Source organism: Tripterygium wilfordii, chromosome 4 (genome assembly GCF_013401445.1).
Source record: "Tripterygium wilfordii isolate XIE 37 chromosome 4, ASM1340144v1, whole genome shotgun sequence".
NCBI lineage: Eukaryota > Viridiplantae > Streptophyta > Magnoliopsida > Celastrales > Celastraceae > Tripterygium > Tripterygium wilfordii.
Window position 1 is genome coordinate 1,801,444 of NC_052235.1, and position 15,039 is coordinate 1,816,482.

The 15,039-nt window shown below is 39.3% G+C and overlaps 3 protein-coding genes across 5 annotated transcripts; 1 reads left to right on the forward strand and 2 right to left on the reverse strand.

Annotated features, from left to right (window-relative positions):
• The first annotated feature begins 94 nt into the window (after window positions 1-94).
• Window positions 95-3,694, forward strand: LOC119997615 (ferrochelatase-2, chloroplastic-like). Of its 2 annotated transcripts, none has more exons than XR_005468050.1 (9): window positions 95-382; window positions 881-1,205; window positions 1,308-1,451; window positions 1,644-1,745; window positions 1,817-1,920; window positions 2,015-2,141; window positions 2,226-2,445; window positions 2,564-2,664; window positions 3,017-3,158. XR_005468050.1 is itself a non-coding variant. In XM_038844757.1 (9 exons), the coding sequence occupies exons 1-9, from the start codon at window positions 315-317 to the stop codon at window positions 3,330-3,332; spliced, it is 1,440 nt and encodes a 479-aa protein (XP_038700685.1). In that variant the 5' UTR covers window positions 95-314; the 3' UTR covers window positions 3,333-3,694. The 2 variants fall into 2 exon arrangements, 1 of the variants encoding a protein (XP_038700685.1); XM_038844757.1 differs by having other exon boundaries at window positions 2,226-2,378; window positions 3,017-3,694.
• A 912-nt stretch (window positions 3,695-4,606) lies between these two features.
• Window positions 4,607-11,113, reverse strand: LOC119997608 (far upstream element-binding protein 1). 2 transcript variants are annotated; one of them, XM_038844746.1, is made up of 6 exons: window positions 10,695-11,113; window positions 10,069-10,355; window positions 9,600-9,689; window positions 9,448-9,519; window positions 9,171-9,287; window positions 4,607-6,006 (listed from the first exon to the last, which is right to left on the reverse strand). In XM_038844746.1, exons 1-6 carry the CDS (start codon window positions 11,029-11,031, stop codon window positions 4,831-4,833), a joined length of 2,079 nt encoding a protein of 692 aa, XP_038700674.1. In that variant the 5' UTR covers window positions 11,032-11,113; the 3' UTR covers window positions 4,607-4,830. The 2 variants fall into 2 exon arrangements, with proteins under 2 accessions (XP_038700674.1, XP_038700675.1); XM_038844747.1 differs by having other exon boundaries at window positions 10,701-11,111.
• Window positions 11,114-12,000: 887 nt separating this feature from the next.
• Window positions 12,001-14,917, reverse strand: LOC119997623 (NADH dehydrogenase [ubiquinone] iron-sulfur protein 7, mitochondrial-like). Its single transcript, XM_038844765.1, has 2 exons — window positions 14,377-14,917; window positions 12,001-12,571 (listed from the first exon to the last, which is right to left on the reverse strand). Exons 1-2 carry the CDS (start codon window positions 14,787-14,789, stop codon window positions 12,337-12,339), a joined length of 648 nt encoding a protein of 215 aa, XP_038700693.1. The 5' UTR covers window positions 14,790-14,917; the 3' UTR covers window positions 12,001-12,336.
• Window positions 14,918-15,039: the final 122 nt, after the last annotated feature.

Consider the following 15,039-nt stretch of genomic DNA (forward strand, 5'->3'; position numbering starts at 1 on the left):
CATAGCTTCTTTCTATATATTTTTTGAGCCCATTAGATAAGACTTTCATTCACCGACTAGTATTTCTATGTGTGTAACAGTAACAGTGTATTAGACTATTATTGAGCTTTTCAAGTTTCAACAAGTTCTCTCCTTCGATGGCTGGCTGGCTGGCTGACTTGCGCCTGCCCAACGCAACTAACTATATAGAAAACAAAGAAAAAAATCTCAACATCAAACCCTAAAAAGCCCCCAAATCCCATTCACTTCCTCTCTTTATTCGATCCCCAAACAACATTCTCTGTTGTTGTTGTTGTTTCTGGATTGTTCTTCAGATGGCGGCGATGAATGCGACGTCGATCTCGGGCGTTAAGCTTTCTGCTTCCGATCGTAAATTCTTCAGGTTAGGTTTACCTCGGGGTTTATACATCATTTCGTTGACTTTCATATTTCGTAGATATGATATTTTTGTAGAATTGATTTGATTACTTTTCGGATTAACGTGGTTGTCCTGGTTTGTTTGGCTGATTGCGCGATCGTACACATTCTGACAATAATTTCTGGAATTTTAGCTGGTTTGAAGTACTTTGAACCCTTGACCAATCTGCCGAGCTATGTTCTGAACCTTTTCTAGAAGAAAGATGGCATGCATATTGAAAGTAGCATTTCTATATAGATTGCAACTTTGGTCGCTGTGATGCGACAGCTGCAATTATATGCATATTGTGATTCCATTTTTTCGAAATTAATTCTGGACACTCAGGTTTGTAGCAACTGGTTGCTTCAGTAATCGGTATAAATGCACAGATACCACATGCGCACATATAATATTGGCTGAGAATCTAGCAAAATAACTATCAGGTCATGAAAGTGAGTTTCAATTAAGTTTTTTGGCTGACAGGTCATGCCCTCAAGTCAGACCTGTCTTGTCTGTTTCTTGCTGGTTGCTCGAGGGATTACAAGAATCTCAGGCTTTCATGGTTTCAGTTTCCAAGTCAACCGATAAAAGTTCTGTCTTATGCTGGGGATTACAACACAAAGCCAACAAGAGAAATAATACTGGACTAACATTTTCCTCTGTTGGAGTAGGCACATATGATTTAAGTTCTGTAGAATCTCAATCACATGTCACGGAGGATAAGGTTGGGGTGTTGCTTCTGAATCTTGGAGGGCCAGAAACACTTAATGATGTTCAGTCATTTTTATTTAATCTATTTGCGGATCCTGTATGTGTATTTTCTCTTTTGCTTTTCTTTCTTTCTTTGTTTTGATCAAGAGATTTTAGTCTCAGATGTGTTTAGTTTAATGGCTGTGATATTCTGATTTAGGATATTATACGTTTGCCAAGGCTGTTTCGTTTTCTTCAGCAACCATTGGCACAATTAATTTCTGTACTCCGGGCTCCCAAAAGTAAGGAAGGGTATGCATCCATAGGAGGTGGCTCACCTTTGCGAAAAATAACAGACGAGCAGGTTGAATGCATTTCCTTTGAAATACTTACATTTATTGTTATGTCAATGATTCTTTTTTCGTTAGGATTTATTCTGCTGGTCTTGCAGAAGTGAAACCATGATTTCTTTTTCCTTAGATTTTTCTTGGTTTTGATAATTTCTTCTAATTTGCTTGTTAGTGTGGTCATAAAAGTTTAAGATAAATCTTTTCAGGCACGAGATATTAAGTTAGCTTTGGAATCAAGAAATATGGCAGCAAATGTCTACGTAGGAATGCGTTATTGGCTTTCATTCACTGAGGACGCAATTCTGCAGGTGAACTTTATCTTTCTCCGTTACACATTTTCTACAGAACTTACTGAAAATAACTTTTGACTTATGGACAGATCAAGAAGGACAATGTAACGAAACTTGTTGTGCTGCCACTTTATCCACATTATTCCATTTCGACAACTGGATCAAGCATCAGTGTTATCCAAAGTATCTTCAGGTGCTAATGTTAAGTCTCAAAATATTTTTTAATGGTCTGGCATGTGAGTGACAATTCTTTTGACCTTTGTCAATTTATCTGAACCACCTTTCAGGGAAGACGCATATCTATCTAGGCTGCCTGTTTCTATCATAAAGTCCTGGTATCAACAAGATGGTTATGTCAAGTCTATGGCTGATCTGATTGAAAAAGAGCTTGTGAAGTTCTCTAATCCAGAGGAGGTGATTTTAATTGGTGCTTGAACGTATTTATATCGAATCTGCTTGTCTTCTCTTATAATTAATATATATTTATTGAATTTTCAGGTCATGATATTCTTTAATGCCCACGGGGTACCAAACTTTTATGTAAAAGATGTGGGTGATCCATACAAGGACCAGATGGAGGATTGCATCATCTTAATCATGCGAGAGTTGAAAACTGGAGGAATCAACAATGAGCATACTCTTGCTTACCAGGTGTTTATAATTCTAGATTCATATGCTGTAACTCCTATATCTGCACCACTGATGCCTATTAACCAAAGTAATGTTTGTTTTCCTATTCCTCAACCGTAGGTTGGTCCTATTACTATGATTGTCCCTCATGTTCTTTACTGCTAATTCTGCACTCCTTTTTCTTTTGTTGGTAATCCTTTGGCCAGAGCCGTGTGGTTCCTGTGCAATGGCTAAAGCCCTACACTGACAAAGTACTCGTTGAGGTTGGTCAGAAAGGGGTGAAGAGTCTTCTAGCTGTACCAGTGAGGTATGACGTTGATGGTCAACTAGCATTCTCTACCAGATGTAGTTGATTGCTATTATGTGTTATGCTTGAGATATCATTTTGAATTATTTTCGCTCCGACTGAAAAATTATAATATGCTCTTGGTTTATTACAGTTGTCATTTGTTTTATGGAGATAGTTTATGATGAATTTGCCACAGAGATTTCAAACCTTTTAAATGAATTTGTGTTCTTAAGTTGGTTTTAATGGATTATTATCATGCCTTCACGGGAAAACAGGGGGAAAAAGGGGATTATTATCATACAAAGCATAGAATTCATATTGGTTATGTTTGAAATCCAGCTTTGTCATATTGATTATGTGTGAAATCCAGCTTTGTGAGTGAGCACATAGAGACTCTCGAAGAGATTGACATGGAGTACAAGGAGCTGGCTCTTGAATCCGGCATTGAGAATTGGGGTCGGGTGCCTGCTTTGGGGTGTACCTCTTCTTTCATCACAGATCTTGCAGATGCTGTAATAGAAGCCTTACCATCAGCAAGAGCCATGTCTACATCAAGTAGCATCTCTGAGGAAAATGACCATGATTTTCTGAGGTATTGTATCAAAGTATCCTTCGGTTCCATCTTAGCATTTCTTTTGCTGTTACTTCCAAAATTGATGTCTGCATTCAAGAGCCATATGTTGTGAAAGTTATGATGATTCATGAGAGGCTACTACAGATGTACCGGTTCTGCATGTAGCGAATAAAAGTTCGAATAGAATAGAATCAAATAGAATTTTTCCTAAAGAGTGAATACTGAATTCAATACAATTTTGTCCACAGTGCCGAGACATATGAAATCTGTTTTTTTTTTATTCTCATCTTTTCCGGCCTTTCTAGTGTGTTAAAGAACATGATGAGATAAATATTTTTGTAATGTGAACAGAATTAGATGTCTTTTGGCTAATTTGATTCGATGGAGAGATAAACCAGTGGCTCTTTCCATTGTGCAAGCAAGATTGGTTGGATTAGCCCACTTTTCTGTAGGTTATATATTCACTTATGCGGCTTTCTTGATTGCCTCTACATCAGGGAAATTTGGTTAATTCATTTTCTGTGTTGTATCCGCGAGAATCTAATTTCTTTCGATGGCGAAGGAGGGGTCGCTAATTGTTTGAGACTTGAGAACAGTTGGGGATCGGCCAATCTCTGATAATTTTATGATCGGCCAATCTCTGATAATTTTATCCACATTGAATTCCAAAACTTTAATAGAAACTTTTTTTTTTTTGAATGATTAATAGAAACTCTTAATTATGGGGCATTTGGTCAATATTTAGGGAATTTAGAGAATAGAATGAGGGTGTTAAACAACAATTACATGTTTGGTTGATTTCGTAAGGATATAATCTCTCATTCATTCCATTCCATTCTTTTTATTGAGAATAACCAAGCCGACTATTTTATCCTTATTAATTAAAATAAAACAATCGAAAATAAAATAAATTTTTTTAAAGGAAAAAAGATAATATGAAATTATATTTTTTAAAATGCTCTTTATTTTATATCAAACATTGTCACGCTCACACCACACTCACCAAGTAGACTATTTTATCCTTATTAGTTTAAATAAAACAATATAAAATATTATTTATTATATATTTTTAAACTCTCTTCACGGTGACGCTCACACTCATTCAATTACTGTGGATTCATTCAATTACTGTGAGGATCCACGAGTTCACAAAATTTAACGTGAACTAAATATTCTAAACGCACTGGGTATCTCTCACATATGCTGGCAAACAAAGCAATAAATTTCCAGACAACAAACGTCGAGTAGAACTGCCAGAGTCCCATGTGCAACATGAACATGAACAAAAAAAAAACCACCTCCAGTAAACATATCACAATAACACACCATCAAGCGTCCACTACCGATCTCCAATGTGCAAGCAATTCTGACCACAGCAAAGGATAATTAGCCAAAAATGTAATCAGAAGCAGCATTTAATAGATAAAAGCACACAAGCAATCCTTCAAAGAACTAGCTAAAAGGTTCAAAGTATATACCCAAATATCCAAAACAGTGCCTACCAAAATAAACACCACTAAACCTAGCTAGACCTAGCGGCATTAATACAATACTCAAAAAGTACACAAATATGAAAATATAGTAGAAAGTAGAAACACCTTAGAAACACATTAACTTTGTGGTGATGCTTTTGCAACCCCACTCTGCTGAACAGTCTGTGAAGCCGGTGCCGCATCATATGATCCACGATTGTTCCCATTCGCATTTCCATCAGCAGAATAAGCTGGAGGCTGTGTGTAACCACTACCATAGGTGCTATAAGATGGTGGCCCCTGCCCATAACCTTGCTGGCTGACAGGTGGTGCACCATAAGGTGGGGCACCATAGCCAGGCTGAGCTCCTGTGACACCATAGCCAGATGCAGCTGCACGCTGTGGACCTGATTCAGGTTGTCCATATCCAGAAGGCAGGGGGTACCCAGACTGAGTAGTACCTGGCTGGCCATAGCCTCCAGCAGCGCTGGGTGATTGTTGGTTCTGCCCGTAAACTGACGGGTTGGGCGGCTTTTGTGCTTCAGGAGCTCCATAGTTGGGACCATAACCAGTCTGAGCTGGAGGTTGACTCCCGTAGCCCGTCTGTGAAGTTGGGGGCACTCCATATCCTGGCTGACTAGCCACTTGAGGTGGATAACTCGCAGGATTTGGACTAGGCTGTTGACCAGCACTATAACCTTGCTGGGCCGTTGTGGAGGACTGGGGGGAAGGAGGTGCTTGATTAGAATCTCCTTGAGCGCCATAGGAGGAAGTATGACCCTCTTGACTAGGATTAGTAACATTGCCATAGCTGGCAGCAGAATTATAAGCTTGATGCTGATCATATGGTGCTGCCTGTGCAAAACCAGATTGAGGAGGTGCTTGATAGCCACCATAGCCATCTTGAGGATAGCCTTGTCCCTGTTGAGTGTAGCCAGAAGAAGGTGGCTGATTATAATTGTAACCAGTATTATCTGAAGCAGAACCACCAGGAGTCTGCTGTTGCTGGGAAGAAGGTTGCTGACTGTAATAATCATAACCACTTCCCTGAGTTGCCTGCTGACTTGGAGGAGCAGTTGACTGGTCCCAATTGGAAGAATAGCCCCCAGAAGTAGGGGCAGGAGGATAACCTGGATAATGTGCCTGAGGAATATTATACTGTGGTGATGGGCCAGGATAGGCTCCAGGCTGCACATAACCATAACCAGGTTGTTGCATTGAAGGAGCACCAGGTGTACCCCAGTTGGTAGGTGGTCGCGCTTGATAACCTTGCTGAGAATATCCTCCACCCATAGCTGGATTTCTAACACGATTCTGCATAAAGGTGTTCTCAAATAACCAACAAGAGCATTTACACAAAGGCGTCCTATATTTCAGCACATATAACAAAGCACAGCATTACATGTACATAGATACATATAGAGAACAACAAATATTGCAGGCGCAATAAAAACACATAAATACAGCATAAAAACTACAAACTATGAGCAGATATCCGTTAGGGATTATTGGATTTTATACTGCATTATGAAGAAGTGTGAATGCCTACATACCGTACTTGGTTGTGGGATTACTGAGTTACTCCAGCAGAAGCCCATCCTTTCCCTACTTGAAGCGAATGGGGGCGAAAAGCAAAAAGACAATACTATACAACGTTTTACATAATCACAAAAGACATTTAAAAATCATCGCCATAAGGTGGCAATAGTTTAATAGCATGAATTGCCAGATGATAGTATCAAAGAACCAATTGATGTATCATTGTCAACAAAAGCATCAATAAAAGTAGTCCCACAAGAACAATATTTTCTGACCAGAATATATGGAATCTAAGTTTTCATCATTTAACTGGGATTGAAAATTCCAGGTTTTAGGACATAAAAAATTACCAATTTTACTCTAGCAGTGTTTGAAAGTACATCAAAAGAGGCTTTAATGTTGACGCCTATCATCACCCTGGAGAATGCACCTTTACGATACGACAAAAACTTAACTATTCAGCACGTATGACCGAATTCACATACCCCAGAAAACATATCTAACAAGATATATAACATTCACCACCCAACATGCGTAGAAACCATAAGGTTAAGCATCAGAAGCTCAAAGAGAACCAAGAATTGGTTTCATATGGGGCTACATATTTCAATAAAAGCTCTAAAACCTTTAAGATTTTGAATGCAATTGTGAGGCAAAAATATGAATATATTTGTGTCCAATGCGCACAGATTTGAAAATTTTAAATCATCATAGTTAATACTTGCTAACAAAATTATGGTAAGAGTTCTTACCGAACCTCAATGAAATAATTGGCAGTGTGTAATGACAAGAATCTTGTAAGGTTTAGCGGAAGCCGAAAACTATAATGGAACAAAATAAGGAATTTTTATTCATAATATGTAGGTTCGAGGTGAAATAAATTCAAAACTGTTGTCAACATTTGGGTAGTCACGCAGCAAGAAATATCAGAAGTGGACTCACATCCTCCTCTGATAACATCATTACTGAATATCCAAAAAAGGGATCTAGAACCATACCAGGACAAAGGTGAGGGAACACCAACATAAAGGAATCCGTGTTGGTCAACCAATATTCCAACACACTAACCCTATAATAGTTCCCAACAACATATATCAGTAATATCACGAATAATGAGTACTCACATATGGCCGAAGAACGATATAGAATCCTAGGAATCATTCAACTAAATACAAACCTATGAATGATAGTCATTCTAATTGTCAATGCATGATAGTAATCAGAGAAGCCTATAGGTTGCTAAGACAATCTAAACAGGGCAAAACGTAACCAATTCACAATTGGAATAGACAATTAAACAGCGCCGCACCTGACACACAGCTCAATGAAAATTAAACAGCGCCGCACCTGACACATATCTGAATCCTCAAGTAAATGTAAAACAATGAGCCCAGAATCCATCACTGTAAGAAATGCCAGTAGTTGACGAATAAATTGTTCACGTTTAAACATCCTGAAGACTATCAAGTAGTGCACATACCTAGAAAACCAACTCCTATATCAAATCCTAAAACCAGTAAAATATTCACAAACTAGGTATTCCTCCCAAGTGCAGATTCCAAGCTCTTCAGAGGTTACTTTCTTACACTTTTTTTTCCTCTTTCAAGCAGATTAGCTGTACATGCCAATTAGATCAGCAACATAGGAATTCTAGATGAAACTAGCCACAGATATATAGAAATCTGAGTAGTTCACAAGTAAAAAATGATAGTGCAGGTCAATTCCGATGGTAACAACAAATTCAGAACAATATTGAGTAGTGCAGATAACTAGATAATTATCTCCTTTATCATTTACTAAGACCAGCAAAATATCATTGCACAAACCAGGCATGTCTCTCAACTGCGGAGTCGAGCTCCATTTTCAGAGATCAGCTTCAAAAAAACTGCCAACCAGCTTAGCTGTACATGCCAACAAGAACAGAAGCATAGGACAATTGCAATTTTCTGAATTTCACGAAGTCAAAGAAAAAGAAGAAAAAAATTGATACTTATATTCAATACATTTGTTAGAAAAACCAAGAGCCAGTTTGAGGAAATGAACTACCAGAAAAAGGTCGACAGTAATAATGGAGTAGGTGAAGAGCACAAGAAATCATCTGGGGCCTTGAAAGTTTCATGACATAAGTACAAATTTACAACTAAACAAAAGGAGAAGAGTTCACAAAACCCATTTGCTGAAAGGTTACAACGCCATATACATCAGTGTTATCCTAGTTAACTCTATATGTCCAGGCCAATAAAACAAACAAAATTGAGAAATCTTCAGACAAGCCAAAGATAATGTCACTGCCAAACAAAAAGATAACAGGATATGATATTTGAAATTCAGACAGGAAGTAAACAACAATGATTTCTAATCTGCCAAAACGGAACGTTTTTGACAGATTATGATAGCATAACCAGGAACAGAATACACAAAAATGATGAAAAGCAATAAACATGTCATCAAACAGCCTAAAAACATGGAGAGGAAACGCAACTACATCCCAATCTTCCAGCAGAGGAGCTAATTAAACCATTTCCTGCACTCAAACCACGAGAGAGCCGCACAAAATCCAAAATAGGAGTACTCATAAAGTATCAACTAAGTAAAACCACTATTAAAGATGTTCAATAAAGACCGCAGACAGATATCCAGTGCATATTTCAATGAAAAACAAACCGACAAAAAAATTCACAAAATAAGAAGCATATAGAATGTCATCAATAAAAGAAAGCAGATATATCACACCAAATAAAGAAATCATCCAACTATATCAAGCTAAAAAATCTATAGATAAAGTCAAACACAGAAGCATAATCTTTAAGAGAAGCACGATCTTTTAAGAGATGCATTTTGAAGAAACCTCATCTATCTTCTAAAGATAGATAAATAAAACTAATAGAGCCAAGAAAAAGCTGGCAAAACTCTGCAAGCCAAATCAATATGAAGCATACCTCACTGATGACCTCATCAACCAACTGTTTAGCAGCCTCAATCTGTTCACTAGTTCCCTCTATATGTAATGTCCTTTCAGTTGATGTATCACCTGGGGGTAGATGCAGAGGTATCACCTGGGGAGTATTAAAGAAAATACTATGATTGTGAGCTGATGTTCATACCACATATTAACAGAAAACCAAGTATTGTTTACATTTCAAGAGGAATATAATCACTTGGATGCAAATGTTGAAAATTAATGATGAATCACAAGGTTTGAGGATTAAAACAAACCTGAATCCGAGCTCCAGTTCTAGTTTGCATGCTTTTGATTGTATCACCTCCTTTACCAATTACCAGACCAACCTGTATAGCGGCGCGAATCAGAACTGCCGAATGCCAAACCAGAAAAACAATGTCAATAGATACCAGAGAATATATGTTACCTTGTTATTCGGGACTTTCATAACGAAGTGCTCAGATCCAGATTGTCCTGATATCCTTCGAGATATTGTTCCAGAACCTCCAGCATCAGCCTGCCCAGGCAAACAACTTAGCTGTCAATAAAGATGTATCCATAACAACCAAGCATGTTAGATCAGTATCAAAGAAAACTTTCCATAGACAAATAAATTTCTCTGGTGAAAAAGACATCCTTCCAACATATCACCAAAAAATAATTACGTCATCAATATTTAATACTTGCTGCTTCGCACAAACATATTGAAGCTTTCACAAACAAAATCGATATTGTTGCGTAAGCACAATGCATCCCACGCAGCAGAAAAGCATAACAAAAGAAGAGAAACAAACGATACCAAACCATGGCAGTTTTTGTTTCTTGATTGGAATATTCATTTAACATTCCAAGTCCGTTTAGTTTTTAGTTTTTAATTTTCAAATGGACAGATTTACCTCCGCAAGAACATCATTTATCAACTGCTCGGCCTTTGCAATTTGCTCCGGAGTACCCATGAGTTCGACAGTCCTATAGGGAGAGTTGGGATCTGCATCCATGTCACGGGTCACTTGAATCTTTGCACCGGACTGAAGCTGAAGATATTTGATTGTGTCTCCAGCTTTACCAATAATGACACCAACCCTGCCATTTGGTATATCAATCTTTTTACTTGTACCCTGGAAACCACCATAAGATACCGGTATTGTCGAGGGGGCTGAGTTCGACATCAAAGGCTTCCCATCTGAATGTAGTAAAACCAACATGACAAAGCTTAGGACACTGGGGGCCACAACAATGAAGTAATGAGGAAAATAAAGTAAACCAAAAATTATCGTAAGCTTAGAACAAGTCAAGCAAAGTAGCCTTTGTCCAAAACAAAAGGCCACAACTCTAAAACCCTTAGCGAGACTAAGGAAGAAGTTATGTTAGAACCAAAGTTCATCGGTGTCATGAAATAGACCAGCTCAACAGACCTAGATAGTAAGCCCTAATTAAAAAAAAAGGAAAATAACATCAACAGCTCTCACAGTCAAACGGAAGATGGCACGTGTGTGGAAGTATGGAATTACAAAATACGGACACAAACCAGAGGGAGCGGTGCTAAAACCCCTGTCGCTGGAATCGAAAGCGCCAGCGCCGTTCTCGACCCTAGGGCGCTTGGCATCGGCTGCGACACCAGCAGTGGCGTTGTTGAAAAGGCGAGCGGCGATCTCCTGCGCCTTCTGCTTGGCCATCTGGATCTCATCAGCCGGCGGCGGTACACTGTTATACGCGGGAGGCGGCGCATGAGGAGGATTGGGAGATGAAAAGCCTGTGGGCCTTCGTGGAGCGGAGGACATCGTGGATTGGTCCTCGTACTTGCGCTTGTTGGAGGCGGGGGTATCGTTGCCTGAGGAGTATTGAGGTTCGTCCGCCATCTCGAGAAAGTGAGGGAGAGACGTCGAGAGTAGAAACCCTAAATTGACGATTGGTTGGGGAGACTGTAGTAATTGGCTGGCTGGGATGAGGGTTTTATATGAGACTGTAATTTGTTGTACGAGAGAATTTTATTTTCAATGTGAAAAGTCGGTCCTCCCCTTACCCGTTCTACATAAATACTAAAAAACCTTAGTATTTCTCTTTTCCTTTCTCCTCCTAATTATAGTATTATAACGACACACCACCAGATCAAGCCATAGTATTATAACGACACATCACTGGATCAAGTTTATGAAAGTACAGGTGTCAACAGGCCCCACGCAGGAGGCACAAATCATGTCCACGCCATAGTATTATAACGACACACCACCGGATCAAGTCAACAGACCCCACGCAGGAGGCACAAATCAAGTCCACGCAGACGCACGCAAGGGCAAACTATCAAGCTCACGTAGGGGTAGACGAAACCCATACACCTCTTTGTAAATATTCGGAGGAGATGAGACTAGAACCTATGACCTCAGTCAGGGACATGCAAAGTCATTGCCACTCAACCAATGACTCATTTGCGTTTTTTCCAAATATTGAAATTAGCCATAAAACTAGATAATGAAGTTGTTTAAACAACCAAACCAAACCAAGAATTAAGATATTTTTCAAGAGCATTATATTTATTATAATCCACGTCAGTCATTAAGACCCACAACATGAGCATTATAAAATATAAATCAAGTACTCAAGAGACTCTTAAAGAGGTATTTCATGCCTCCTGCTTGATTAAATATCTATTCAAAAAGTCAAAGTGACCGTTGAAAGCTCGATCATCCTTTCTCAACCACTTGGGTCTCCACTCTCCACTCTCCACTGTATTTATAATATCTAGAGATAGCAACAACAAAGACCTGCTTCAGCTCCAAATATAAGCCCACATAAATATAAATGGCATGTCCACAACCAAACAACATAAATCCAGGTAAAACCAGAGCAAGAGCATCTTTTCTTTCCACAAATTCCGATGAAGACTAGTAATAATAATTGATGATACTTCCTGGGCATCCAAGTTTAAACAAACGAAAGTTAAACGTAATTTGCAGCAACTACAAGAGCTTCAGGTCACAAAAGGCCTAACTTATCAGAGCGGCACATCGGGACTTCGTAGTACATTATCATCAGAATCATATGGAAATAACAACTTAAACAGTCTCTCCTTTCATACTGCATTTTACAATGCAAAAGATAGTACGTCGGCTTTATTATTTCACATTGGTGAAGCCAAAAATGCCCACAAGTAGGCAGTTGCATGTTCATTTGGTCCACCAATGGAGAAAATCTTTGCGCCTGTTAATCTTCTTCTGCAGCTGGAGAACTCCATAGAGCAAGGCCTCAGCAGTTGGTGGGCAACCTGGAACATAGATGTCCACAGGGACAATCCTATCACAACCCCGGACAACAGAGTACGAATAGTGGTAGTATCCACCACCATTAGCACAGCTTCCCATAGAGATGACCCACCTAGGCTCAGGCATTTGGTCATAAACCCTGCAAGTGATTTTCAGCATAACTGTAACCATTATCCGCCCCTCATTACAGTCAACTGAATTGGGGAACATGTGAATAAAAAATGGAAGAAAATCTTTCTAACAGCAAAAGCAACAAAAAGTAGCACAACACAGCACATAAAAAAATAGCAAACAGACAAGATTCATCCTAGACTATTCGTCTCTATTCCTCATGTTATTCTCCACACATACTAAACCTTGAAAAAAGTTGGATAAAGCCCTTTTCAAAAAAATCCCATTGTAGAATTGTAAAAAACTTGCAAGAAAATAATGGTTCAGTGGCGAAGACGAAATCCAATAGTCCCATGGGGTTCAAACTGGACTGAAGGGAGGAGGAATTAAAGAATCTGATCTTCCTGGGGATTCAGCACTCGCAATGACATTTTACAGTAAACAGTCAAAAACTTCGATTCTGGAAGCTATCAAAGCATGCAAGAGCAACCCAAATGTTTGGTTGGCTTTTTCGTTGATGTGGCAGTTGTGCAAACTGGTGGATCTCCGAAGTCCTAATCGACTCAACCCCAGAAAATGTAAGAAAGGGACACATTCCTTCTATTCTGAATGTACTTCCACTAATTAGAGTGAGAGGGTAACTACTTAGGCCAAATATAGTGTGGAGGAAAGCTACATGCTTACCCACAGTCAACGCATAGTCAAGGCAACAGGTGGACAAGTAACTTCGACAGGTGACAATCCTCAAGCTTGGAAAAGGGATAACAAGCATACCATAATAAGATATATTTAAAACTGAAGCCCAGCTTGTGCTCAATTAAAGCTAAAGTAGCTGAGCTCAACAACATCTACAACTCCAGAAAACTTCTTTCTAACTGATTATGTTATGAGTAAACCCTCCCGCAGTTGAAAAATGTTGGAAGGAAAAATGTTGGAAGAATTGGCCTCAGATCAATACAACGAACCGGTAAGAGAGTAAGAGCTGTCATTTCTCTTTTGCTCTTTTTTTGGAATGAGAAAGAAATTATAACTCTCTTTTGCTTCCTTTTTCTTTGAGAATGGAGTGTAGTGGGAAGTGAACCGGGCAAAGAAAAGAATTCATTCAAAAACATACAAGATACAACTGAATGCTTAAAATCTAATTCCAGAATAAGTTTGCTGAACATTGACTAAATCTAGTTCATTTAGTTCTAAATCAGTGGGAATGTTGTAGAAGTGTTTCCCAGTACTATGGGAGAAACTGTATGGCTACAATTCTTTTCACTATTTTCTTCTTTTTTTATGCATTAATACAGGGAAAACGATAAAAACTGATCACGATTATGAACAGGCAATAATGATCAGAGCAACTGACATTTTCAAGACGAATCACAATCAACTGTTGCAGAAATTAAAGAAATAAGGAAACACCAAAGTTATAAATTTCATACTCTGCAACAATACCATAAGCAGCCCGTCTTCTGGCGGCCGCCCCATCCCATTGTTGTCCTTTTATCCCATCAGTAATTTAGACATGGTGCCGCCATTACCAGATAACTGAAATCTCTACCATAGCTCCTACTTTAAATTTTCAAATTCGTCGACATTTAAATGATACCATATTGATATAAAAATTAACAAAACCACTAAAGGAAGATTGAAACGCCTCGTCTCGCTGAAATACTTATAGTTAATCATCCCAGAACACTCCCGTCATTACTGATAATTTACGAATTTTTGAATGCAATGGAAAGTACAAACCCCCCAAAATCCTCAAATAACTCGCACGATTACCACAGATCCTGATCCAATAGAAGATTTTCTACAATAAATAAACAAGAGTTAGGGTCATACTTGCGAAGAGCAGGGGCCATCTTGTTAGTGAGGGTTCCGGCGACAATCATACAGTCGGATTGGCGTGGACTAGGCCTGAAAATGACACCGAATCGATCAAAATCGTAGCGTGCAGCGCCGGTGTGCATCATCTCTACAGCGCAGCAGGCGAGACCAAAGGTCATGGGCCAGATTGAACCGCGCCGAGCCCAGTTCATGAGATCATCCACCTTCGAGATCACGTATTCCGCTGTCTTCGAGAGCCCTCCAGCGGGGCCAGAAGCGGACGGAGGCAGCGGGCGAGCATATGTGGTTGGCGCAGATGAGGAGGAGGTGGAAGAGAGAGATGGTGTGGTGGTGTGAAGAGAAAGAGCGCGGTTTGCGGAGAGTAGGAGAGGGAGGCGTGAGGCGGTGTTCCTCGTGATCAGAGCCATGGCCACGCAAAGATGACGGAGACGGCGACCCGAAAGATGTTATGAGAAACTCCGTTAATCTGTGAACTTTTTTATTAGAATGTGATCGCGTTAGAAACAAGAAACAACAGACGATGGGAGTACGTGGAGAGGCAGGGAATCACCTAAAAGATGGCCATTTTCAGCGAAAGCGACGTCGTATACGAACAGGTCGTGTTTTTATTTAGAGTTTCACTTGGGAAACAAGGGTTGGGAAATCTTTTCAAGTAAT